Genomic DNA, 24,330 nt, shown 5'->3' with positions numbered 1-24,330 from the left:
AGCGTGCCCCGTCCTGCAGCCTGGGACCCAGGCTCAGGCAGCCCTCTGCTGGGGACAGCCCCTAGCAGCCAGGAGAGTCAGGGCCTCTCCCAGCGGGGCCTTGGTGGGACTGGGTGGTGGGAATCTGCTGGGGGCCCCAAGAACCAGGGGAAGGTTGTGAATCAGCCACATGCCCCCTCCTGCCACCAACTCTGCCTTCCTCCTCTCCCCACCCCACCCCCACCCCGGCGGCTGCCCAGGGCTCTCAGGCCCTTAGCAGCTTACCCTGCCAAGTGCCTGCCACACGCCCTTCCCAGGGGTCCCCCCTCACCTGCACACCCTGGGAAATAGGGGCTTTGGTGAGGATGGTGAGGTGCTGATGGGACCAACTGACATCACACGTGATGACTGGGAATCCCAAAGCTGGGATCTGAACCTGGTTCTTCTGACACCAAGTCCCCAGCACCTGGACCTCCCCAGAGGGGACTTGAAGGAGAGAAGGGGGGGTCAAGGGTTACAGGGGACATGGCAGCAGCACTCGTGCGGTTGAATCCCCTTCTCACCCTGCAACCGTGTGTGAGGCCCTTCCTTCGGTGAGCCTCAGTGTCCCCTGCTGTGAAACGGGGAGAACCATCTCTGCCTGGTTGGCTTTGTGCAGAGGTGGTAGTGGGATGGGGGATGGGGGAGCGGCAGAGATCCTTTAGTTGAGGCCAGGGGACGCTCTCCCCAGAGAGAGGGGGGACGGCCCCTTCTGGGATGGAATTCAGCCCGCGTTCTCCCCCCCCACCCCAGGTGGCCAACCCCTCTCTGGGGTTCCACGGCTCCTGCACCCAGTAGTGTCTGCCTTTGTAACACAGGACTTATGACCGAACTGTATCCGGACCCAAAGGTGCACTCATGGTGGAATTTCAGGCAGGAGGAAAAGCTTTGAGTAGAGCTGCTGGGGTCCTTGGTGAGGCAAATGCTGTGGCTAAAGACAGTCATAAGTCCTCGGTGCCACTGAACCTGTGGGACCACCTGGCTGCCCTGGAGTGGCCGTGAGGGGCCCAGCAGAGGGGGGCCCGGGAGAAGGGGGCTGATGCAGGAAGGGGGAGGAGGACAGGGGAAGGGTTTGGTTCTGAAGGGGGCACCGTGAGCAGTCTTTTGAACCAAACAACAGGAAAGAGAGAGGCTGAGGGTGGGGAGGGGAGAAGGAGCCCAGAAAGCGGGCGGAGGGCAGGCTGAGGTTGAATCCTGCTTCCTCCACCTGCGAAGTGGGTGACCGTGGGCAGGTCTCCTCACCTCTCTGACTGCCCCCTGGAAACTGGGCATGGTTGGTGGTCTGAGAGGCCACCATTGGAGACACTGTGCATAAAGCTCTCGGCCCGTGCGTCCTGAGTGGTAGGTTCTTAGCTACCGATCCTTGGCCTTGGCCTGGGTGTCCTGGCCCCTGGGTGGGCTGCGTGGCCTGCAGGCCGCATCTTCTACCCTGAACATGGGTCTACGCTAGAGCAGGGTGTAGACCCGGCTGACTGTTGGAAGGAGTTGGGGGAGAGGCGCAGGGGAACCTTATCTTTTTTTTTTTTTAAAGCCCCAAACTTAGGATGATTTTTATTTACAAAATAAAAGGTTCTTTTGTTTTACAAAAATTACAAAAAATGACTCTGAAAAATAGAAATAGCGTCTCAGGCTCTTGGGAACTACTTTTAAGCAACCAAGGAGTTGGAACTCAGAAGGTTTTCTTCTTTCTAAGAGCGGTAACGGCAACATTTATGAATGCTTTATGTCTTCACAAAAAATCCCACGGCTCGGAGCTGCCTTTCCTCTGGCGGAAAGGGCTCCGGTCAGGCCAGAGTCTGAAGGAGCAAGATCTTCTCGCTGATGCAGAACCTGTGCAGCACGACCATCAGGTTCTCACCACAGCGGGACACCCGGCGCTCCATGGCCAGGTGGAAGTCCTCCTTCACGCCCTTGGTGATGCCCCGAGTGACCGTGTGGTGCTTGATCAGCCTTCCTTGATTGGGCAGTAATTCCAGATGAATTTTCCCACCTTCCTGAGTCCTTAAGTAGGCGAATTCCTCCAGCGTATCGGTATTTGTAACATAGTTGAAAAAATTCTCATATTGGAAATTTCCTTGTTGGCAAATCTTACTGACAGCTTTCAAGAAAAGATTCTCTCCCCGTGGCCACTCTTGCTGAAGCAAGACAATCACGTGGCCCAGCGCCATGTCGTCCCTGCTGTCCACGAAAGCTCGGAGCTTAAAGCAAGCCAGCATTAGAGGCAGGCAGAACGGCATGATAGCCTTGCCGGTACAAGGCAGCAACTTCAGATCTGAACCTTTTCTAAATTTGGGTTTTATTTTTGAGGGTTCCTCCTGTGATCTGCCTCCATCTTGAATGGGGAGTATCATGTAGCACATCAAATCAAGGACTTGTTCACATGTCATTCTGTACTCCCCTAGAGAAAAGTGGCAGGTCGCTAGCTGGATGAGCGCCCTCTGATGCTCCAGGGTCCCCTGTCCTGTGATCTGCGGCTGAGGAAGCGACCCCTGGAGAGCTGCTAGATGATGCAGGCTGGCTATTGCTTTTTTATATTGACCCTGATAGATGATCATATCAGTGAGGAAGATTCTTAACCAAAGCCAAGTATCTGTCTTCCAGGCCAAACAAATTCTTGTAAATTCCTTGTCAAGGAATTCCAGGGAGTAGAGCGACTCCCAGCTCTCCCTGGCTAGCTTAAAGCTCTCGAGCACTTCAATGGAGTTAGCAAGCTCTGCTTTATTGACTACGATGTGACGATTCCTTCCTTTTGCTGAACAGTCTTCGTTCGTCTGAACTCATGGTTTTTTCTCTTCCCTCAGCTAGTTTCCTCTTTTTATGTACTTGTTTGTTACGATCAATTTCTACATCACCATACACATTTGATACATCCTCAAGAAGAACCAGTGGAACTTGGCTTGGGGCATTAGGACCTTGGGATAGAGATGGTTGTATGCTGTTGACATACTGGAATGCATTCTTAAAGAAGACCAACATAGTGGAATAAACCACTTGGTTTTTATATTTTGCATGAGCTTCGTTATCCAAGTTGTTCATGTATCTGCAGAGATCCTTCATTCTATGCAAAATATCACCACAGTTTCTTCTTCCAACAACATTTAAAATCTTAAACAACCTCTCCCAAGGGTCCACAATCTGAGACGATTTTTCAGTCAGCCCTTCTATCATGTACTTCTGAGAGCTCCGTTTGCTAGGTGACGTTAAATCAGATGCTTCTTGGGTACCTTGATGCTGACTCTCTATTTGAGTAGACCTAGTGACATAATTGATATAAAATTCAGCTGCTTTGTTCAAGTACTTATATAATAAATTGGCAGGCAATCGGACACCATGGTTGTTAATTATTAGAGGAAGGACAATGTCTCTGTGCAGGAGGCCTGAAGGTGGAGAGCCCTTGGCAGCCTGCAGCAGGTATCACACTCCAGCACCTTCCTTGAGCCCAGCACTGTGATTTGCTGGTGGAAGACCAGAATTTGAAATCTAAGGCCAGTGCCTGCCTCAATCCCGCTGCCTATTTCATCCAAGCTGACTCCTAGAGGCTAGAACTTGGGGGTAATCCCTGGGACTGGTTTTTTCCTCATCAGAAAATCAAAGAGAGCCACCCCTATCCTGCAGGATATTGGGAAGGCGCCGTGGGTGCAAGGGTGTGCCCTCTTTCTAAAGTTCCTAGATGGCCAGGCAGCCAGTGCTCCTGATTGGTGGCATCACTCCCCAGTCACTGTAGCCCAAGGTTATAGTGAAAGTTTCAGCTCTGCACACAGCTTGAGAAGACAGATTTTATCACCATTCATAGTAGGTACTTTCGTAACTAATCTCCGTGTAACCAGCTCATGCAGTTCAGCGGCATTTCTGCTGTTATACGTCAATCGATCCCTTTGGCTAGCAGAGCCCTTGCTGGAATCCACACCTTCTGCTCTCACCAACCCACTGAGCTGTCGACTTGCCAAACATCAGTTGGGTTTGTTCTCAAAACCATTTATGCCAGTTGGGTTTTCATGATTACAAAATGTCATTGGATATTATTCCAGGCTAGGGCCATTTTGCCCTCAGATCCATTCTACCCCCTTCCCCCACTAGGCTCTATAATGCAGGGCTCTGATTCCATTAAGTCAGCTGGTTCTGGCTCCACTCCACAGATAGGAGGTACTGGGAGGAGGTTAAAGGATGGGAGGAAGAGAGAGCCCCTTTGATATTTGTCTAGGGGGGGCATTGCCACAGTGGCTGAGTCTCCTCTGTGGCTCCAACAAATTCTACTCTGTTGTACCACGCTCTGCTTCCGCAGGTGGGGGAGGGTGTGCTGGCAACACCGCCTCTCCCTTCATCTCTCTTGCCGAAGGGTGGCAGTGGCTTCCTGCTGTGGCCGATCTTGGGGCTCCTCACCACCACGGTTTGGCTTCTCAGCTCTTCCATCACCCGTGTTGCCAATAACCCCCCAATTAACTTTCCTCTGTTTCCAATACTCAAAGGAGCTTCTGTTTTCCTGATTGGACCCTCACTGATAGCAAGGCAATGTTATCAATGATACGATGCAAAACAGGAGTGACTCTTTCTAGGAAACTAGGTTGAACACCTTGGAAAGACTTGGCAAAGGCAAGTTGCTAAGAATAAATTGAATTTGGTAGGGGTGGGACATGGTAAAAGATTGGGGAAAATAGTAAACTCTAGATGCTACTGGATGCGGATTTCTTCGTAGGCATCTTGACACTCACATTCCACTTCAAAGAAGTCTAAGCTGGAAATTGTAGGAGGTGCCTGCTGGGCTGGCTTAAGCCAGAAGACCAAGACGAAGACCATTTAATGCACATTTATACGATTAAAGTTAAAATAAAGGGTTTATGGCACATAAATACTATTTTTTAATGATTCCCTTCCTCCACCAAATTTCTAGATTAACCTGAGCTGATTGGTTCGGAGGCCTCAGATGTTTTTTTCAGTGGAGAACAAGAGGAAACACGGCCGCGCGCTGCATGCTGGGAGAGTGCACAGTTGGAGCTAAAGGAAGGGAATTCCAGGAACTGGGCAGCTCCTATGTGCCAGGTGCACTCCCAATATTTTCTCATTTAATCCTTTGTGCAATGGTGAGAAGCGGGCGCTGCAATTAGCCCCATCTTACAGGCAAGGAAGCAGGCTCACAAAAATAGCCTCTGGCCCACAGTCTCACGGCTTCAGGAATATTCCAAAGGCAAGCCTCAGGAATGTTCTTTCTGCTTCCCCAGCAGCCTCCAGGGGTTCATTCAGGCTGGCATTCGGGCTTCCAAGGGGGCATGTGGAGATGATAAGCCTCTTTAGGGATGGACCAAACCAGGCACCCAGGAACACAGTAAACCACCCGCTGGGCAGATGTGCCCCTGGGCCCAACACAGCCTTCTGCACCTCCTCCTGTTCCTGGGCCTAGACTCAGCTTCCCGGGGAAGGGGAAATCCCTCAGGGTGACCAAGTTACAGATTGCTATAGGGGGACCCACTTTTACACATGGAAAAAACAGCGAAGCATGTTAGGGTGGGCTGTTTGAAACTGGAGGTGGTGTTAGTAGATCGGAAACAACTCCTGGGCTGCGAAGCAGGGGGCCAGGGTTCCACTGACTCACTGGGTGAGCTTGGGGGAGTCTCTGCCCCTCGGGGGACTTCAGTTTCCACTTCTGTTAAAGAGGGTCTTTCCTGCCATGTCTGTCTCTGATCTGTTTCACAATGTGGCAGACTCCAAAATGTTCCAAATGTAACCAGGAGGCCTGGGCCCCTTGGCAGGCTCCATGCTCCACTGACTCAAACAGCCCTGCCCAGGCCGGGCCAGCTGATTGGCTCACAATGGGGGCCGTCTGTCCTCCTATGTGACCGACGCTTCTCTACCTGTGCCTACTCATAACAGACCCCAGACTGCGTCACGGAGACTCTGGCAAGGAAACAATGTCTATGGTGCCCTCACCCGGTTGCCTGTCCCTGCGAGAAATGTGTTATCCCCATTTGACAGGGAAGGAAACTGAGGTCCAGAGAGGGGAAGTGACTTACCCCAGGTTTTGCAGCTGGGATTCAGCAGAGCTGAGAGTGGAACTCAAATCTGACTCCAGAACCCTGTGGCTTTTACCATAAACCTGCTTCCTCCCTGGACAAATGACAACCCACCACCGCTACCACCACCCACTCGCCATTGAGGAACAAAAGACTGAGCCTTCACGGGGCTCCCCAGGAGACCCAGGCAGCGAGTTTCCAAGGGCGTACTGTTCCCTGGTGACCAGTGTGGCTGTGGGCAGGAACCAGGCTCTGTGGGGCTGTGGACCAGCCCCTCCTCCTCCTGGATGCCCCTCCTGCTCCCTGTTGGCCTTCAGAGACCACCACGAGTGTGAGGATGGTTTCCAGGGCCTGGCTCCAAGCTCAGGCTCCCTGGGAGAGGCCAGAGGGCAGTGCCCAGGTGGCAGAGGGCTTCCTGAAGTCTCAGGACTGAGCCCAGAGGGCACTGCAGGGTGCTGTGGGATTACGGCTGAGACCAGGCTAGTAAATCAGAGGCTGGTGTTCTAATCCCACTCACAATACTCTGTGGCCTTGCACACGCTGACTTCAACATCCTGGGCCTCAGCATCTGACCTATGAAATGGGCAAGTAGAGCTTGCAAGGGAAACCGTGAAAGCCGCCACACTCCACCTCCCACCCCAGCCCCCACCTGACCGGGCTTCTGGGGACAGAGTGTAGGACTGAATCATTTCCCGTGTCTTTTCTACTTCGGAGTCCCTCTGAGCCTTGAACCTTCTGGGACATGAAGGATTCCAAAAGTGTCCCGATAAAGGGTAATGGCAGGGGTGTGTTTGTTGGGAGTGGGGGGGTGGGGGGGTGGGGACTGCCACGGAGGCCGGGAAGCCCAGACACACTCGGCTAAAACAGAGAACCCCAAGGAGTTGAAAGCGGGCAAAATGAACAAAGGGCCTTGAATGCCAAGCTCAGGGCTCAGAACCCAAGCTCCGCAGAGGGCTCCTTGGGCATGGATGGCCCTGCTGCTGGCTTTCGCAGGGAGGCCTCAGTGGGCAGGCTGCACTGGGGTGATGCCACTTCATGTGTTTCCCTTTGTACTTAATCCCAGCTGCCGTAAAATCCCCCTGAAGTGCCACACATGTGGACGCTTCTCCCTGGCAACAGCAGTGGTGGACCATGGCAGGGTGTCAGCCGCAGCCCCGGGGCGGGGGCCACGGAGGGGAGCCCTACCACCCGCTGGTGGGTCTGGTGAGAGCCCTCGGGGCTCCCAGCCCGCCCAGGCCAACACTGGCCTTAATTAAAAATGAGTCTCCTTACAGGATCCAAACCACCGCCCAACCACCCCCTCTAACTGCTTTCAGTTCTGCTCCCGGGCCGCGTGCTGAGGCCAGCCCCACAAATAAAAGCCATCACTTTTTCCCCCCTCTCTTTCTCTTTCTCTCTCTCTCTCTCTCTCTCTCTTTTTTCTTTTTTCCAAAAGGAGAGAGAGGCAGCCACAAAATCTTCTAAGAGGCTGTGACGTCACAGCCCAGGTGACCCCAGCCCAGCCAATGGGCCAAGGCCGCGAGCTGGCTTCTTGCATCCTGTGAGCTGAGGTTGGGTTGACACTGTGAAGGCCTGGTCCCTCAACCACAGAACCACAAGGCCAGGCCCTCGGCCGCCTTCAGGGCCCTGCGCGGGTGCTGGTTGGCTCCTGATCCTCCCCACCCCCGGGCCGCCCTCGCACCCACTGGAGCCCGGGCTCTGTCGGGGGTGAGCCTCATTCATTCATTCCCCGTGGCGCTGATGTTGGGCCTGGCTCTGCTCTGGCTGCCCTGTGAGCTCCTCTGCCCTGGCCCCTTCCCGCCATCTAATGATACACTCTGCATACGCTTCTGTTGAAAATTTGTGGCTAGACATTCCTGTGGGACTGGGAATCCAAATTCTTGGGTACAAACAGAAACTTACTTTCCTTGGGGATTTTTTTTTCTCTCTCTCACTCACACACGCACTCTCGCGTTCTTTCCTTTTTTCTTTTTCGTAGCAATAGGGGAAAAAAAAAGACAAAACAAAACAAAAAAAACAAACAAAAAGCGACACTACCACCCCCCCTTCTATTTTCAAAAGTAGCTAGGGAAAAGTAAAACGACAGCCAACCAAGTCAATCCCAAGCCAACCCCTTGAAGGTCTGATTTCTCGCCTTCCTCAGAGAGGGGCATGGCCATGGCATCGAACAGCATCTTCGATTCCTTCCCGACCTACTCGCCAACCTTCATCCGCGGTGAGTAACGACTGCCCAGGGCCCTGGGCTGATCCTTTTGGGTGGGGAGCTGTGGCCAGGCCCCGGACGGCATCCCTCCACCGACCACCCTGGCTGCCTTCAAGTGCATGGCCTGCCTCCCTAAATCCGCTGCGTCCTGAAAGCCTGAGGTGGGAAGAGGGGTTGGTGGCCTCCGTGGTCTCCTGCAGTGGACTTTTGTGGGACTTTTATCCGCAGTTGGTGGGGACAGTAAGTGGTGGGGGAAATGGATGCCACGAGACCTCAGCGGCCGACCTCGAAGGGTCCTGGGGTGGAGAGGACACGGAGGGTATCCTTGTGAACTGAGGCTCCCTGCCTCACTGATGGGGCTCCTGGGCCCTGCAGCCCTAGCCCCTGCCCCTCCACCCGAGCTCAGGCAGACGCGGGCTCCGGGACACACTCAGGTCTCCCAGAGCCAGGCCAGCTTCTGTCAAGAGCCAAGGACCTGGAGATCTTTCGGAGGACCTCTCCCAGAATTTCCAAGTCATCCTGGGCCGAGGGAAGCAGAGAGAGGAGAAGGAGGCTACAGGGTTTTGTGGAGAACTTGCAGAGCTCTGGGATGCACCGAAGCTGACTGAGCGTTGGGGGAGCAGGCCTGGGGAAGGTTTACAGATTTGGCCACAGGGGAAAAGAAAGTGTTTCTGGGTGGCTTTTGCCTCTATTCATGGCCTAGAGCAACCCAGAGGTTTGGGCTCTGTCCTTCAAAAAGGATAGGGTTCCTGGATCCCCCACTTGGAACCTCTGATGGAGGCTGGAACTCAGGGAGAGACTTGCTGCCTCTGCCTGGCTCTTAGGGCTGATGAGCCCTGGCCTCAGACAGCCCCCTGCTGCCTTCCTCTCCCTTGCCCCCCAGCAGGAGTCCAGATGGGGCTGTGGCACCTGAGCCTGGGGGTCCAGAGGCCCTGAGCTTGAGTCCCAGGTTGGTAGCTACCTTGCCCAGTGGCCTTAGGCAAGTAACGTAACCTCTCTGTGCCCCAAACGGAGGCCCCTGTGGCTGTGACATTCTGATCGTCTGAGGCTGGGGATGGGCTGTGTATGAGGGCAGTGCCTCGGGGTTGTACACGGAAACAGGTTCTCCTCTAGAATAGAGGGGCTGAATGGGATCTAAAACTCCAAGGGCGGTGGCGGAGGGGGGGGCAGGTGTTGGTGTTTCCTTTCCTCAGCTGAGGTGGTCAGCATTGCCTTTCCTCAGCTGAGATACAGAAGTTGGTCTGACTGTCTGTCTGCCTTTCTGTCCATCGGCCCGTCCCACTGCTGGCTAACAGAGTGACTCAGAGCCAGTCCTTGGGCGGCCAGCTCTGGGCAGGGACCAAAGTGCATTTGAGTGCTTATTGTTTAAAGGTTTCTGCAAGGGCTTATCTGAGGTGGGACCCCTTCCTCCTGTCTGGAGAGAAGCTGAGGCAGGCTATACAGCTGCAGATGGGGACGGGACGGGACGGGGCGGGGGGGGGGGGGGTGCTGCCATCCCTGAGGCGGATGCACTCCCGCCAAACCTGGTTGTGGCTGGTGACAAGCAACAGCCTCAGGTCTGGGAGCTGAGAGCCGTGGCTCCTTCCTTCAAGCTGCTCCTATTATAACGCTATTCCCTTTGTAGTCCCCAGAGCTAATTAAAGGCAGTCTGTGGCAAGAAAATAAGAGTTTATAAAAACCATTTGCTGGGTCTTTGTAATCTGTGTCTCTCCCTCCATGAGCAAGATGGAGAAATGTACAGCTTAAAACAAAGGAATCTTGGGAGACAAGACTAAGGAGCTGCCAACTAAGATGGGTTCCTGAGGCCACAGAGCCCGAGATGGTAGAGAACAGCGCAGAGGCTGAGCGAGAAGGGAGCTGGTGGCTTTGGGCCCAGTGTGAGCCCAGAGACAGGAGGCTGCTGGGCACAGCAGGCTGATTCCTGGTGGACAGGGACACAGATGTGCTTTGTAAGCCAGGGGCCGTGGGGATGGCTCCAGGTCTGGGGTCTGAGGCGTCTGTCCACACTGGCTGGCCCCTTCTCTCCTGCCCAGCTCCATTCCCCATGTTCTGCTTACAGCACACTTACTTGGGGGATCTGTCCCCCGAGATTCACAGGGCTGCCACCGCCAATTCTGTCCCCAGAGAGATACAACCCCTGGGTGCTAAAATCCTGGGCTCTACACTGCCCTATGCAGGGTCCTTAACCTGTTCTGAGCCACAGATTTTTCTGGAGCCTCAGGAAGCCTATAGAGTCCTTCTCAGAATCACACTTTTAAGTGCAAAAAAACCAAATCTGAAGGACTGTGCAGGAAACCAAATCTATGGAAATATGGTTATCAAACTATAAAAAAAAGCAAGTGGTGAGACTGTGACCACGTGCCTCTGTCGTGACACATGGAGCGCAGAGAGCTCAGGAGCTCCAGTAACAGCCACCACAAGGTGGTGACGAGGGTAAATGGTGTTTCCAGATCACCTGTGACAGCCCTCATGACACTGAAGAACATCTGTGATTTCAACTGGTGACAAAATCACTGTGGAAAGAGAAGCTGCATTTTAGTTGGAGGTTCGTGAAAGGAAACATGTCATGTGTTCCCAGCCCAGTGCACAGACGTCCTGAATTCAGGGCAAGCAGGACCTCCAGGCCTACTGCCCCAGCCCCCCAGCAGGAGGCCATGCTGGCGGGGGGGGGGGGGGGGGGCGGGGTCCTCAGGACCCCAAGACGTCACCCTGGGGAGCTTTCAAACACGTGGCTTCCCAATTCCTAAAGGTACCTCAGTTCACTATGAGGAAGAGGTCTGGGAAGAGGGCGGAGAGCCATTCCCATCGTGAAGTAGAGGGTGAGGAGGAAACAGGGCAAGGCTCAACCCAGAAAGTTGGCAGACTGACGGCCAAGTTCCAGGCACCAAGATGGAAGGAGTGAGAGGGCACGGGGTCTCCTGGGGTGCCCCTGGGACTCCAGCAATTCTCCATTCTTCTGCCTCCTCCTCTGCTGGGACTAGCCCCAGACAAAGCGTATTTATTCCTCTCTTTGACAAATGGAGACGTTGAGGCCTAATGGCTTTGACTCAGACGTACTGCACCACTGTGGGCAAGTCCCTTCCTCTCTTTGGGCCTCAGTTTCCCCAACTGACAAACACAGGCAAGGGCCTTGAGGATGCCCAAGGGCCCATCCACAGCTCTAAACTGCCCGTGAGGCCCTTCTCCGGGGCAACCCCCTCGCAGCACACCCCTTAACTGCACCCATGCGGGCAATAGTGCTCCCCACTGGGGTACTCTTCTGGGGAAGAAACTGGAGGAAATGGGCCTGAATTGCAACACGCAGGATTTAGGAGACCCTGGGGAGGCAAAGGTTTCCATTTATCCGGGATTCCCACTAAAGCTTATCAGGGAGTAGAGTATGGAGATTCAAGCTCAGGCTCTGGATTCTGACTCTGCCCCTCGCTAACTGTGTAGCCTGGGGCAAGTCATTTCACCGCTCTGTACTCGTTTCCCCATCAGTAAAATGGGGATGATGATTACACCAAACTCACAGGGCTCTGGAGAGAATTAAATGAGCAGGGTGCCTGGCACAGAGTGCATGCCCAGTAAACATCCTCATTCTTATAATTTCCATGAGCCTGGCCTTGTGCTGGGATCTTGGATACAAGGGTGACTGGGTCAGCCTATCTGCCCTTGAAGAGCTCAAGGTCAGGTGTGGAAAGAGATGAGTAAACTGAAAATTGCACTGGGATGTGATCAATGTTATAAGGAGGGAAGAATGGGGGTCTAGAAGTTCAACGAAGGGGACTAGCCCACCTGGAGAAAGGGAGAACAATTCCCCTGGAGAAGTGACATTCAGGCTGGGTCTTGCATGGTGAAGAAGTGACAAAGGGGGGAAAGAATCCCAAGAGAGAGAATGGCCTGGGACAAAGGTTTAGAGACAGGAATAAGATGACTCTGGGCACCCTCGGGATGGCCCAGAGTGAGCGGAAGAGCTGAAGGACAGCCGGTCTGTCGGTCTGCCTGTCGGGCCACCGGTCCAGCCAAGAGTCTCTCAGCAGTGGTTGGGTAGTTGGCCGGTAGCTCCTCCCCTGAAGACGCCTGGGAGAAATGGAAAATGGCCTCTCAGGCATGAGGCAGGCTTGGGTGGAGGCAGGGGTTGGACAAAATGGCGCCAGGCAGCTCTAGCCCAGATGGTCTGACTCAGAGGTCACTGGACACGGAGGAAGCTGCCCAGACCAGAGAGTCAGTCAGTGTCCTTTCCTAAGCTCTGGGCAGTAGCCAACAACAAGGGACTCTCCTGGTTTCTGCACTGAAAGTCCCAAACCCCGGGCACCGCAGGATGGTTTGTCACCCTGAGTGGTGTGCCCATGGCAGTCTCCCCCTCCCCCGTCAACGCTGGGAGATGAACAGGCTGACCAGACGGACCGCCAGCCATCCTGCGCCCACTGTGGTGCTTACCTGGCGCCACGTCTGCTGGGCCCCTTTGACGGTGGCTCCCGAGGCCACCCTGCACACACCCGTCTCCCCAGACCACCCTGTCTGTCCAAAGTGCCCCCCAGGGAGGCATTCCTGGGAGCCCCCCACCCACCACAGGGTATGGGCGGGCATGAGCTGGCCCCACACAGTGGGACTGTGTGTCCAGGCCTTACCCACGCCCACTACGGCAGCTGGCGGCCCCCAGCGGCCCCACTGGTCACATAGAGGGCCCATTGACGCCTGGGCCTTGAGGCTTGAGGTGGCCGCATCAAAGCTGAGGCTTGCTTAGTTGCCTGAGGGAGTGGGGGAGTTCATGCAGGGGAGGGGAGCTGGGAGAAGGAGGCCCCTGAGCAACGGGGCCTGAAAACCTGACCTTCCAGAAGGCTCTGAGAGGCAGGGGAGAGCAGCATCCTCTGATCCCAGCCTTGCCTCTGAGCCAGTCCAGGCTACTCAGTAGGTGGGGAAACTGAGGCCTGGGCTCAGAGTTTGGTTGGGGGCAGGGGAGGGCCAGGCGGCCAAAACACCAGTCCTTATTTCCGTCTCCTGGAGACGCCTCATCTGCAGGCCCGCTCTCAAATCCACCACCCAGAGTGTGCCCCCTGGGAGCTGGGGAGTCTCATCCCATCTTCAAAAGGAGCTCAAACACCCCCTCTGCCAGGAGGCTTCCCCGGGACCACCTGCAACCACCAAAGAGCCTTGGCCTCCTCCAAGCTCTCAGTCCCAGGGCCAGCCTTGGTGCTCACCCTAGTGCCGAGTGTCCTGCCTTACTTGGTGGAAGTAGAGGGAAGGAGGGAGGGAGGGAGGAAGAGCTTTAGTCCCTGGTGGAGCCCAGACCCTCTGTCACTGGCCTTGAAATAGCACCTCCCAAAGGCAGCCCCCAACCCACCCCGTGTGAGGGAGGGGACTGGGAATTGTGGGCCTGGGGTTGGAGTGAGACCCAGTCGTACCTTGAGAAGTTACAAGAACCAGAAACAGTGAGCCAATACAGGAAAATACTGGAGCTGGCAGACAGAGAGTGCCACCTCTCATTAAATAGATGGGGAAACTGAGGCCCAAAAAGGCGTCTAGTCTTGTGTCAGGTCGAATTCAGCGGCAAGAAACCAAGTTTTCTTGTCTACCCAGCAACAGACATTCCACCTGGCACATAGTGTAGGAGTCAGGCTGACCAGCTTTGTGCTGTTTTGTAGGCAATGCGTTAATTCACCTCTCTGAGCTCAGTTTTCCCCTCTGTGAGATGGGTCTGGGAGCACTGACCTCCAAGGGAGCTTTCACGGAGTGAACGGGACCTGTTCTGGAGCCCCATGCATGAGCTGGTGGGCAGCAAGGGCTCACTCAGCGGTCTGTCCCAGGCTGGGCTAGGGCCACGCGCTGCACCTCCAATTCTATCACTTGCCAAGGTAGATGTTCTCAGGGCCAGAGACGGGTAAGCATGGAGGAGACTATAGAGAGACTGTGAGGCCCCTTGTCGAGGGCTCTCTGGGACGGTGGTGGAGAAGAGAGTGTTCTTTGGGGACAAGGCAACATAAAATGTGGTTACAAGCCCAGGCTGCAGCCGGGCACTGCCACTTCCCCGCTGTGTGGCCTTAGACAAAGCGCTTCACCTCTCTGAGCTCAGTTTCCTCATCTTTAAAATGAGGAGAACAAACAGTAGCTAATTCAAAGCTGGTTGGGTAGATTCAATGAGAATATATATTATGTGCTTAATGCAGGGTCTGGTGCAGAGTCAAGCCATCCATAAATGCTGGAAATTGTTCCTATTTAATGCCCCCACCCCCTGCCTCCTGAGGAAGAGCCTGTCTGACTCTGAGCGGGACAGGGAAAGTGAGACAGCTGCCTGTCTCCTCTCAAGGCCCAGCTTACTGGCCACACACCCCCCCACCCCCCGCAGATGCCTCCCTGGGTCCTCTCCCTGTCCCCTTCAGGCCTGGGGAGTGCCCTGCCCCACCCTCACTCACCCCGCCCACCCGACACACACACACACACACACACACACACACACACACACACACACACACACACACACTTGTGGAGAAGGACCACCTAGGGTTTCATGCTAAATGGGTGGAGGAAAGGGAGGATGAATGGGCAAGCAATTGAATGAACTAGGACTGACCAGCCTGGGAGGTTTCCAGTGGGCCCCCTCACTTCCCCTTGGCCGGCTGGCTCATTCTTTGAAACGGCTTGCTGGTGGGAGCCTGAGCACTCCCGTCCAATCGGCACCGCGGCATGAAGGTTTAGGTTCCTCTTTGGGGTTTTCTTTTGCGTCTGGGAAGTGTTTTTGGCAAAAGGTTCAGACTTACATGTGGGCGGAAAGGGTGGATACCCATAACTTACGATTTGCAGGGGTGACCAAAGTCGGCCCCCCTCAAAACATCCTTCACTGTGTGACCTGGTGACTAAAATTCCACCTTGAGCACTCAGCTACTCCAGGGCGCCCATCTGGGTCCCTATAGTCATGATACTTTGGAGCCAGTGGGTCCGCCTGGCCTGCCCACTGTTTATTTTATTTTTTAAGTTTTTGTTTATGTAGATAATCTCTGCACCCAACATGGGGCTCAAACTCACGACCCCGAGATCAAGAGTCTCATGATCCACCACCTGAGCCAGCCAGGCGCATTCACCTTTGTTTAGAGGAGAGAGATGGCTGGGTGCAGAGCAAGCAGAAGGTATTAAGGGAAGGGGAAACTCAGATGGAAAACAGGGTGAAATGTAAGGGGTTGGAGAGGAGAGGAAAGGTTCATTTTGGTCATGCCCCTGCCTGAAACTCAACTTCCCTGGGTGCTCTGTGGCTGAGCATCAACAGCCCCACAGCCCCAGGAAGTGCCCCCCACGCTGAGGATTTCCCTGCAGTCCTACCTCAGTGGACCTGAGTCCTGCTCCCTGCCCATGGTGGAAGTATGGGGTGGGGGGCAAAGCCCCTCCCAGGGTTCTGCACACCCTCCTATCTTAGGAAGATGTGTCAGGTCCAGGAAGGTTGGAGTGAGGAGCCCCATGTTAGGGGTGGTAGGGGCCCAGGGGTTCCCCCTACAGGGCAGCCATATACCTCCCCAAAGAGGAAAAGAAGCCAGCTCTGAGCACAAGGCAGCTTTAGAAAAAAGACTGGAAGGAAAACACTAAAATGTCCTAGTTAATGCTACACAGTGCAATTATGGCAAGGAGGCTTTGTCACGAATTATTTGGCGATTGAGTGTTTTCTAAACCTGTAAACACTGAGCTGGGCCTCCTACTGGCCTAGGCTGCAGCGTGGGGCCACTCCTCCCCTCTCTTCCTCTTGCCAAATCCCCATGCCTGTCATCTTCCTCCTGGGCCCTACCTCCATAGGACGCAGAGGAAGGGTCTGACCTGGGGTGGGCAGAGCCATGCATACAGCAAGTACTCAGGAAATGCTCATGGCCTACATTGTGGTCCCAATCTGGAGACCGTTTTCCTGGAATGCCCCGGGCTTGGGATGTGATGCGGACCAGTTGGAGCTGCTGATCTGCCAATGGACATTTATTGAACATCGACTGTATGCATGCCACACACTCTTCTGGGAACTGGGGATACAGGAGCAAACAAAAGGCAAAGATCCCTCCCCTCCCCACCCACCCCACCCCAACCCCCCTGGAGCCGATGTTCTAGTGACAAAGCGTGACAAAGCAGAAAGAGTTTACCTCTGGAAAATGCCCCAGGGAGATAGGCCAGCACCCCTCTGGTCTATGCCCTTCCGGTCTATGCCGAACTTCAGCCTTCTGGGACTTCCATAAATGCTCCCGGGAGCCCATTAAGTCTTCATCACAGCTATCCCTACCTCTCTTGCAGAAATGAATACATAAGCAGACTCAGGAATGGTATGACTGACTGACAGTAGCATTTGAGGAGAAAGGCAATGAGGAAGGGATATGGGACCCACATTTGTTGATGACTTACTATGTGCCAGGCCCTGTGTGGTTCCTTTGCAAGAGGATCTCACTTCACTTCATCTCTTCAGTAATCCATGTAGTAGGGGGTATTGTTATTATAGATGGGGAAACTGAGGCTCAGCAAAGGGATGGGACTCACCCAAGGTCATGCAGCTAGTAGCTGGTGAAGCCCAAATGCATGTTAGAACCTGTCTGTCATCGAAGCCAGCCCAACAAAGCTCTTCCTTCTACCTGGCAGACATCTCTTCTTCTTGAAGGCCCAGGAACTTACCACCTCCACGGAGCCCTCCCTGACACCCGCAGGCAAAGTAATTTATATCCTCCTCTATGCAACCAATGCACCTCTAGGCCCTTCTCAAATAATTCCAGACGGCTTCACAGGAAAGGTAGAGTCTGAGATGAGTAGGTCTGGGAAGGAAGGAACATTGGTGGTCCAGGTAAAATTAATGTTGCGGGCTAAGGGATAGAAGAAGGATCACATAGAAACGGTTTCCTAGAGATGGGAGAGCTTGTGGGTCTTGTGGAGAGGTTGAGGGAGAAGAGGCTGGAGGGGAGGTGGGCCAGGCCTAGAGGTCAGGCATGGCGTTCAAAGCAGGGAATCCAGGCAGGATCCAAGCTGGGCAGTGATGTGGGACAGAGCATCCCATGATGCACCAGGCCGCCTCTGAAATAGACCAGTGTAGACGTGCACCTTGAGCGCAGGTATGTGTGTGAACAGAGACCACAGGGGCCCTCCCGCACCCACTCGCAAGCCCTATTTTTGTTACTCTCCAGACACACATCTGAGAGATCGAAGCATACTTTTCTCAGGCACGTAGAGTGAGTGCTCCGTAGATGGGCACGTCTGCAGTCTGAGGACAAGGGCACTGGTTCAGAGCTGTCGAAACTCGACCCATCCTGGGCAGAATCCCAGCACTGGGCCGGTGACACAATTTGCAGGGCACAGCACAAAAGGAAAACGTAGGGCCCCCTGCACAAAAATCATAAGGAATTTCGGGATGGCAACCACAGAACATTAAACCAAGCATGGGCTTCTTCTAAGCAAGGCACCGTCAGCAACTGCATGGCTTGGGTGCCCAGGAAGCCGGCCCCGCCTAGAACAGCCCTAGGCTTGGGGGTAGGGGGTGCTGGGCTTGAGAATAAACCTCTGTCTGCCTTTCCTTCTTTTGTGTTTTATTCCTTGGACTTGTGCAGGCTTCCACTCTTCATGAGTCCACAATTTAAGAACTACTACTAATAATAAATTAAGCCTAGGGTAAGATCATACCTTGAAGCTTTTAGAAGCAGCAAGAACTAATTAGGGAAAACACGAGTCCATCAACATCCCCACCCCACCTGCATTTTATGTTGTAGATCTCCTGAAGGATCTAGGAAATTTAAAAATAAACTCTCATCTCAACACCCATAGAGAAAGCCATTGTCACTCGGTCTATTTCCTTCCAGACTATTTTTCCCTGCGTCTGGCATTTACCTCTGGAGTTATCTCTTCTCTCCATGGGTGAGGTCAGGTGGAGACATACAACATATCCAGGAACCTTATCAGGAATGTTAGTAATCATGATACGTGTACATCAGGCTATGTCTGGGAAGAGACTAGTGTAGCTCTGTCCAACAGAACTTTCTGTGATGATGGAAATGTCCTAGGTCTGTATCACTCAATGCTGTAGCCCCTTGTCACGTGTGAATATACGCACAGGCTGTCCCTAAAATGTGCCCGCCCAGTCCGCAACTAGCACAACTGAGGGACTAAATTTTTAATCTTATTTCATTTTAATTATTTTAATTTAAATAGCCACATGGGCATGATGGCTACCTTGTTGGGCCATGCAAATGTAGGAGAGCGTCTGCCCGACTGCTCACCCAGCTTTATCTCTTGGAATGAGATTATGGACTTTTTCTTTTTCCAACTCGAAATGTTTGAAAAATCTTATACACAACAAGCATGGATTGCTTTCGTCATCAGAAAAAAGCTACTAAAGATTTTTAAATTTGTAATACATTCAATGTATGGGGGGGTACACTTCAGATTTTTAAAAACAAATCACTGGGGGAAGACTGATCCTGGCAGAATGAGATCTATTTTTACTTCTCCTATCAAAGTTCAGAAAAAGAATGTGGGGTTTAGAATCAGAAGCTGTGGGTTTGTCTCCCGGATCTGCCACTTACTGGCTGTGTGGCCATTTAACCTCCCTGAGCCTCAATTTCCTCATCTGTGAGATGGGAATATTGACGCTACTGACCTCCCGAGGCTGCTGTGGGGACTGAACCAGACAGCGAAGGAGAGTGCACAGGGAGCCCGCGGAGCAAGGGAAGAGCTTTAGTGCAGATGATTTCTGCAGGGGTGGAACCATGCCTCTCTGTGAGGGGCATTACTCACAGTTCTCGCTCGCTCGGCTCTGTCTGCCATTTCCTAGAAACCAGGAAATGAGGGGGGCATCTCCCACCGTGTGTTCAGCAGATGGTGTCAGGTGTTGAGCAGAAATAAAGGGGCTCTGTGACCAAACAAGACTGGGGAAGGCTGTATCAAACCATGTTCAACAGAGTATTATGCTGAAGGACTTTTCAGAGCCTTTAATATGCTAAGGAACACAGGCTCCTCCTCAGGCTGGTGTGCTGAGGAATCCACTTTGGGAAAAGCTGTTCAATCCACCCTGGCTACAGGCCCCGTGGGGGCAGGGAATTATTTTTTTCAAGGACAGAGGAAATTGTTTAAGACTTGAAAGAGAAATTAGCGGGATCCTCAGTGCAAAAAGGAAAATACAAAATTGGAATTAATAAATGCATTATTGTCTAGGAAATAGAATTATAACAACTCAACTCTTAAATAGTTATAATATTAGCAGAAAACACTTACATCTAGCTCTTACTAATGCCAGGCACGATGTGCTTTACATATCTCTGCTCACTGAATCCTCAAAACCCTATGAGACAAATGCTATTATTAAGTCAGTTTTATAGATGAAGAAACTGAAGGCCAGAGAGGTTAATCCACCTGCCCAAGGTCACCCAGCTGGGGTTCCACCCCAGGCAACCCGCATCCGGAGCCTGTGCACCTCATCACAGCACCGTAGCTTTGAGCTAATCAAGGTATTCTCGACGGAGGTACATTCCTTCGCTTCCACTGTTCCCCTTTCTGGGAAGAACTGATAGCACTTCCACAAGCCTGGTCGATCAGAACCACTTTCTTGCTGGGTGAGTCAACACTGGGCTTCAGTTTTCTCATCTGAGAAATGGGTCACTTGTCACCTGAGGACCAAAGAGGGGAGATTTGTAAAGAACAGTGCATGGTCCATTCAGAAGGCACTTGATGTATGGTGGCCCTTTTTCACCAGGGCATTGACGGGGAGCTGAGGCCCAGAGAGGGCAAGGAACAACATGGTCGAAATTGAACTTGGAAAGCACTCCAAAAAGCCGGGCCAGAATCCCATGGCCCAAGCAAAGGGCTTCTTTCTCATCTGGCCGGGGCCTGTGTTATCTTTCTCGTGACGGCACTGTGAGCACTTTGGTGGGGGCCTCTTCCTCTGAGTTCCTCTCCCTGGGCCCCCAGCTCCCCTAGGGGTCCCTCCTACCGAGTGTTCTGTTTGATCCAGCATCATGCCCGAGCCTACTGGCCTGGGCATCTTGCAGAAGTCCCCTGGAAATCCCCCTTCAGCTGCCCCATGCGGGGGGAGGGGTATGCACACACACCTGCCTCTGCCTGTTTAGGGACCCCCATGCTTGCCTGGTGCTCATTCTTCTGCCCTGACTCACCCCTGAAATTGACTGTGCGAGTATTGGGCTCGACACTTTCCATAGGGTCAGTATTTCGTCCAGAGGAGGAACGTGAGAAATGAAGGCACTTGTCTAAGGTCACGTCATTTAGAAGCAGTATAGCAGGGCTTCAAAACCAGGCTCTGCCCAACACTTCCACAGGCACAGCCCAGTGCAGGAAAGGCAGTTGCTGAACACCCATGCTATCCGCTACGCACGCCCACACTTTCCCTGCTCTCCTGCATGTCAGGGGCTTTGTTGCTGCGGTGGGAGTTGGGTGGTTGACCCTCATATCCGAGGTGGGTCCTTCCCTCAGGCAGGGCTGACTTCTCAGGCTGCAACCCAATGGGGAAGCACAGGGCTCCGAGCTCAGAAGGGGCTCGCACGCTTGGGTTAATGCTCTGCAGCTACCATCTTGAAATTCTTATTTCATCTTGAATTTCATCTTTGGATTTGTGCTTTGTAAGTGAAGTCGGATGAGACAGAGGAGCCTGTGGGGACTTGGGGCCTGGGCTCTGTCCTGCCCGCCCTCCCACAGGCAGGGCCAGGCGTGAGTGTGGGCATGGGGAGGACAGGTGCACATGACCCACACACCAAGGTTTTGTGGGGGAGCGGATGTCTGTGAGGGTCTGCACTCACCCCACAGTGTCCCCATGTCCAGGGGAGTGCAACATTAAATAGGAAATACAAACATCATGACGAGTCAAGAGATGCCATGGAAGAACGCTAGGAGCTTTCAACAGGGATTCTATTTGTTCTGCAAGTTAGGTAGCTGGCCCTGCCTGAGGATTGGGTGAACACGTGCAGTCCCCAAAGATATAGTGCGGGTGGCAGGGGAGCCCAGACCCATGCTGCTTTTTTCCCACGTGAGAGGGGTGACAACTCCTCGGGTCATCTCCTGGGGCATCCTGGGCTTTGTCAGGAAGAGAAGACCCAGTCGAAGGGCCTGGGGAGGTGCAATTCCTTCCAGTGGCTGACCTGAGTTGGGCATTTCTGCCTGGGACTGCTCAAGGGTACACACCAGCTCAGACTTCCGGGGCAGTCCCATACCCTGAGCAGAGGCTCATGTCCCAGCTAAGCGCAAGAGGGGATCTGGACTTCTGTGCCCTCCCTGGCTGGACCAGGCCCCAGGCCAACACTCGGCCCCCTGCCCCAGAGAGGCTTGGCCCAGAAGACTGGGCCAGAGGTGGTGGGTGGGCTCCTGATGGCTCCCCTACCCACCCGGACAGTGGGCTGGTCAGACAGACACCTGACCTGGGCTTTTAGATATATCACAGCTGATGAAAAGCTCACAGTGGCCCCTACTGACTGAGGGAGGCAGGACTAGGCTCAGTCAGTGACATCCTGAACTTGTGATCAAGCTGTGCTCAAGGTTGGGGCTCAGTTTGTACCCATTCAGGGGGCTCAGAGGAGGGTCTTGGATATCTTGTTTACAACCAAGCCCCCAGTGCTGAGCTAGATCTAACTCACAGGATGGGCTCAGGAAATACAGCTGGGGGAATGAATGAGTAAACACAGTCTGCTCAGGGAGCCCAGCCCTGGACCCTGAGAGGATTTGAACTTTCAAATCAGCCAGACCTGGCATCGTTGCTCTGCCGCTCCCTTCCCTACGGCTAGTTGCCTTCCCTTCTGCTCAGTTTCTTCATCTGCACAATGGGGAGAATGACAGCACAGAGAATTTACTAAGACGATATTTCAAGCGCTCAGTTCCGCCCGGAGCCCATGGGAAATGCTCAGTGTGTGAGAATTAGTAACATTATATTAACGTTCAGAATTTTCTCTCTGGCTCTCAGATTTCAGGCCTCAGCATTTTTTGATTGTTTTTCTAGAGTTTCCAATTTTTTCCAGTGTGCTCATATTAGGGCTGACCCTTGAACAACATGGGTTTGAACTTCAAGAATCCACTTATACGTGGACTTTTTCTCCCCCTAAACACAGCACAGCACTGTAAAAGTATTTTCTCTTCCTTCTGATTTTCTTGATAACATTTCCTTTTCTCCGGCTTACTTTATCGTATAGAATACATGTGACATACAAAAAAATTAATCAACAGTTTATGCTATCAGGAAGGCTTCCAGTCAATAGTAACTAAGTTTTGGGGAAGTTGAAATTTATATGCAGATTTTCATATGCTGCACAGGGGTCAGCGCCCCAGCCCTCACACTGTTCCAGGGTCAAAACTAGTTTTATCACAGGGGCGGGTGTGTGTTGTGTGACGGACCTAATCGATGCTGTGTCACGGACCTAATCGATGCTGTGTCTTAACAGCATTGTTTTAAACAGACAATAAATGAAGGGAGGCAAGTCAGAGTCAGCTTCTGTCACATATGCCCTGGGGTCCCAGCCTCCAGAGGCCCTGACAACATTTGAGGCCCTGTGGCCCCCGCCCCGGGCATGCACCCCTGCCCTGCATGTGCCCCTCCCCCCATGCATTAGCCTTCAGGTCAGACCAGCACCAGCGAGGGGTTCTGGGTAGGACCTGTGGGTGTGGTGGGGCCTCCGTCACAGCTCAGCAAAGCCCGGCCTCCACCTTAGGCCCCGGCACTCGCCCCACCCCCACTGTGCACCTAGGAACATGCACATGCTCACACAAGCAAACATGCAGGAGAGGCCACACCCACTACAACAGACACCCGGACTTTTCAGGAACCCCTGCCCGTGGGGACCAAGGGACACCTGGTGATGTGGTCTGAGGGAGGCCGCAGGGGAAGCTGCTTTACCCCTGCCCAGGCTGGTCCTGCTTCTCTGGCCAGGAAGTCCCTCCTCTTCCTGGGAGCCCCAGACGCCTGCCAGTGGCCCCTGTCCAGTGGGCTGGTGCTTGAGGGACAGGGCCTCACGGGGAACCCGGGACTGACCGCATAGGGTACAGGCCCCGGCCCAGAACAAGGTTTCCCGGCTGGGAGAGGCCTCAGAGATGCCTACAGGAGACCCATCATCTGACAGGTGGGGAAACTGAGGTTGAGGGAGGGAGGGGCTGCCCAGGGTCCTCAGGAAGGTGGCAGTGGGAGAAGTGGCCTAGCCCCGTGGCTGCGCACCGCAGAGGTGGCAGCAAGGAAGGCAGGCTCTGGGTGGTTCAGCTTCCCCACACATCTCACTGGGGCTCCAGCGGTCTGATCTTCTGGGAGCTCTGGGAGGCTTCAGGGAGCTCCAGGTGAAGTCCACACAGCTCCCTGGGTGGTGGGGGAAAGAGGATGCAAATAGGAAGGGGCCCTAGGGACCTGGGTTAACCCCCTGAACTCATTTCTGGCCTCTTCTTCCTGTGGGGTCAGTTAAAAAATAGCCTCCCATCTGCCAGGGCTGGGGGCGGGGCGGGCTCCATCTGGGGCTGCTCGGGTCCCCCTAGCCCAGCCTAGTACTCAGACATGCTCACTCCAACACCACCCACCCCCCCGCCCCCAACACCAGGCTGGGCTCTCTGTGGCGAGGTGGCCCATCTGATAAGTTCTTTCTCCTTTTGACTCAGCACTATCACCACCACTCTGCTGAAGCAGTCGCAAGCCCAGGGGGCGGTCGTCTGAGTCTCTGCCCACCCATTTTATAGATGGAGAGGGTGAGGCGAGGCCCGGTGGCATCAGGATGTAGGGCAGGATCTGTCCACCAGCTTTTAGGCCAAAGCCCTGCCCTTGCTTCCCAGGGATGCTGGCCTGGGTGCCCCCCGCAGGGAGCAGGCAGCAGGAATAGTGGGGCAGGGTCTTTGCATCCCCAGATTAGAAAGCCCACGGTTCCCTGGAGCAGGATCGGCCGTCTACCTGGGTGTGGCCCCGGGAGGATGGGGCAGTCAGCCTCACCCGGAGTCAGGCTGACCTGAGGCAGATCCCAGGTGCCCTATTTCTCTGCTCTGTGACCTCAGCCAGGCCACTTATTTCTCAGACCCTCAGGATCCTCATATGTAAGATGGAAGACAGCCATGCCTGCCCTGGAGATTACTTGTGAGGACACACGGAGATGCACAGGGCCTGGTACATGGTGAGCTCAGGTAGCAAATTATTAACAAGTATGAGGTCTATGCACG

The 24,330-nt window shown here is 53.8% G+C and overlaps 2 protein-coding genes across 2 annotated transcripts in view; one reads left to right on the top strand and one right to left on the bottom strand.

Annotated features, from left to right (window-relative positions):
- Window positions 1-1,802: 1,802 nt before the first annotated feature.
- On the bottom strand, window positions 1,803-4,428 carry LOC113926966 (integrator complex subunit 10-like). The gene is given in 3 exon segments (XM_035727040.1): window positions 1,803-2,783; window positions 2,785-3,395; window positions 4,350-4,428. Coding segments are annotated over 3 exon segments (1,671 nt in total).
- A 3,403-nt stretch (window positions 4,429-7,831) lies between these two features.
- The window catches only part of RUNX3 (RUNX family transcription factor 3), a 60,858-nt gene continuing 44,359 nt past the window's right edge, over window positions 7,832-24,330 (top strand). Inside the window, exon 1 of the mRNA XM_027569163.2 lies at window positions 7,832-8,238. Coding sequence (XP_027424964.2) covers window positions 8,175-8,238 — 64 coding nt within the window. The 5' untranslated portion in view covers window positions 7,832-8,174. The remainder of the gene's footprint in view (window positions 8,239-24,330) is intronic.

This window comes from Zalophus californianus, chromosome 4, assembly GCF_009762305.2.
Source record: "Zalophus californianus isolate mZalCal1 chromosome 4, mZalCal1.pri.v2, whole genome shotgun sequence".
NCBI lineage: Eukaryota > Metazoa > Chordata > Mammalia > Carnivora > Otariidae > Zalophus > Zalophus californianus.
The sequence above is the reverse complement of the archived record's forward strand: the minus strand, read 5'-3'. Positions and strand labels throughout refer to the sequence as shown.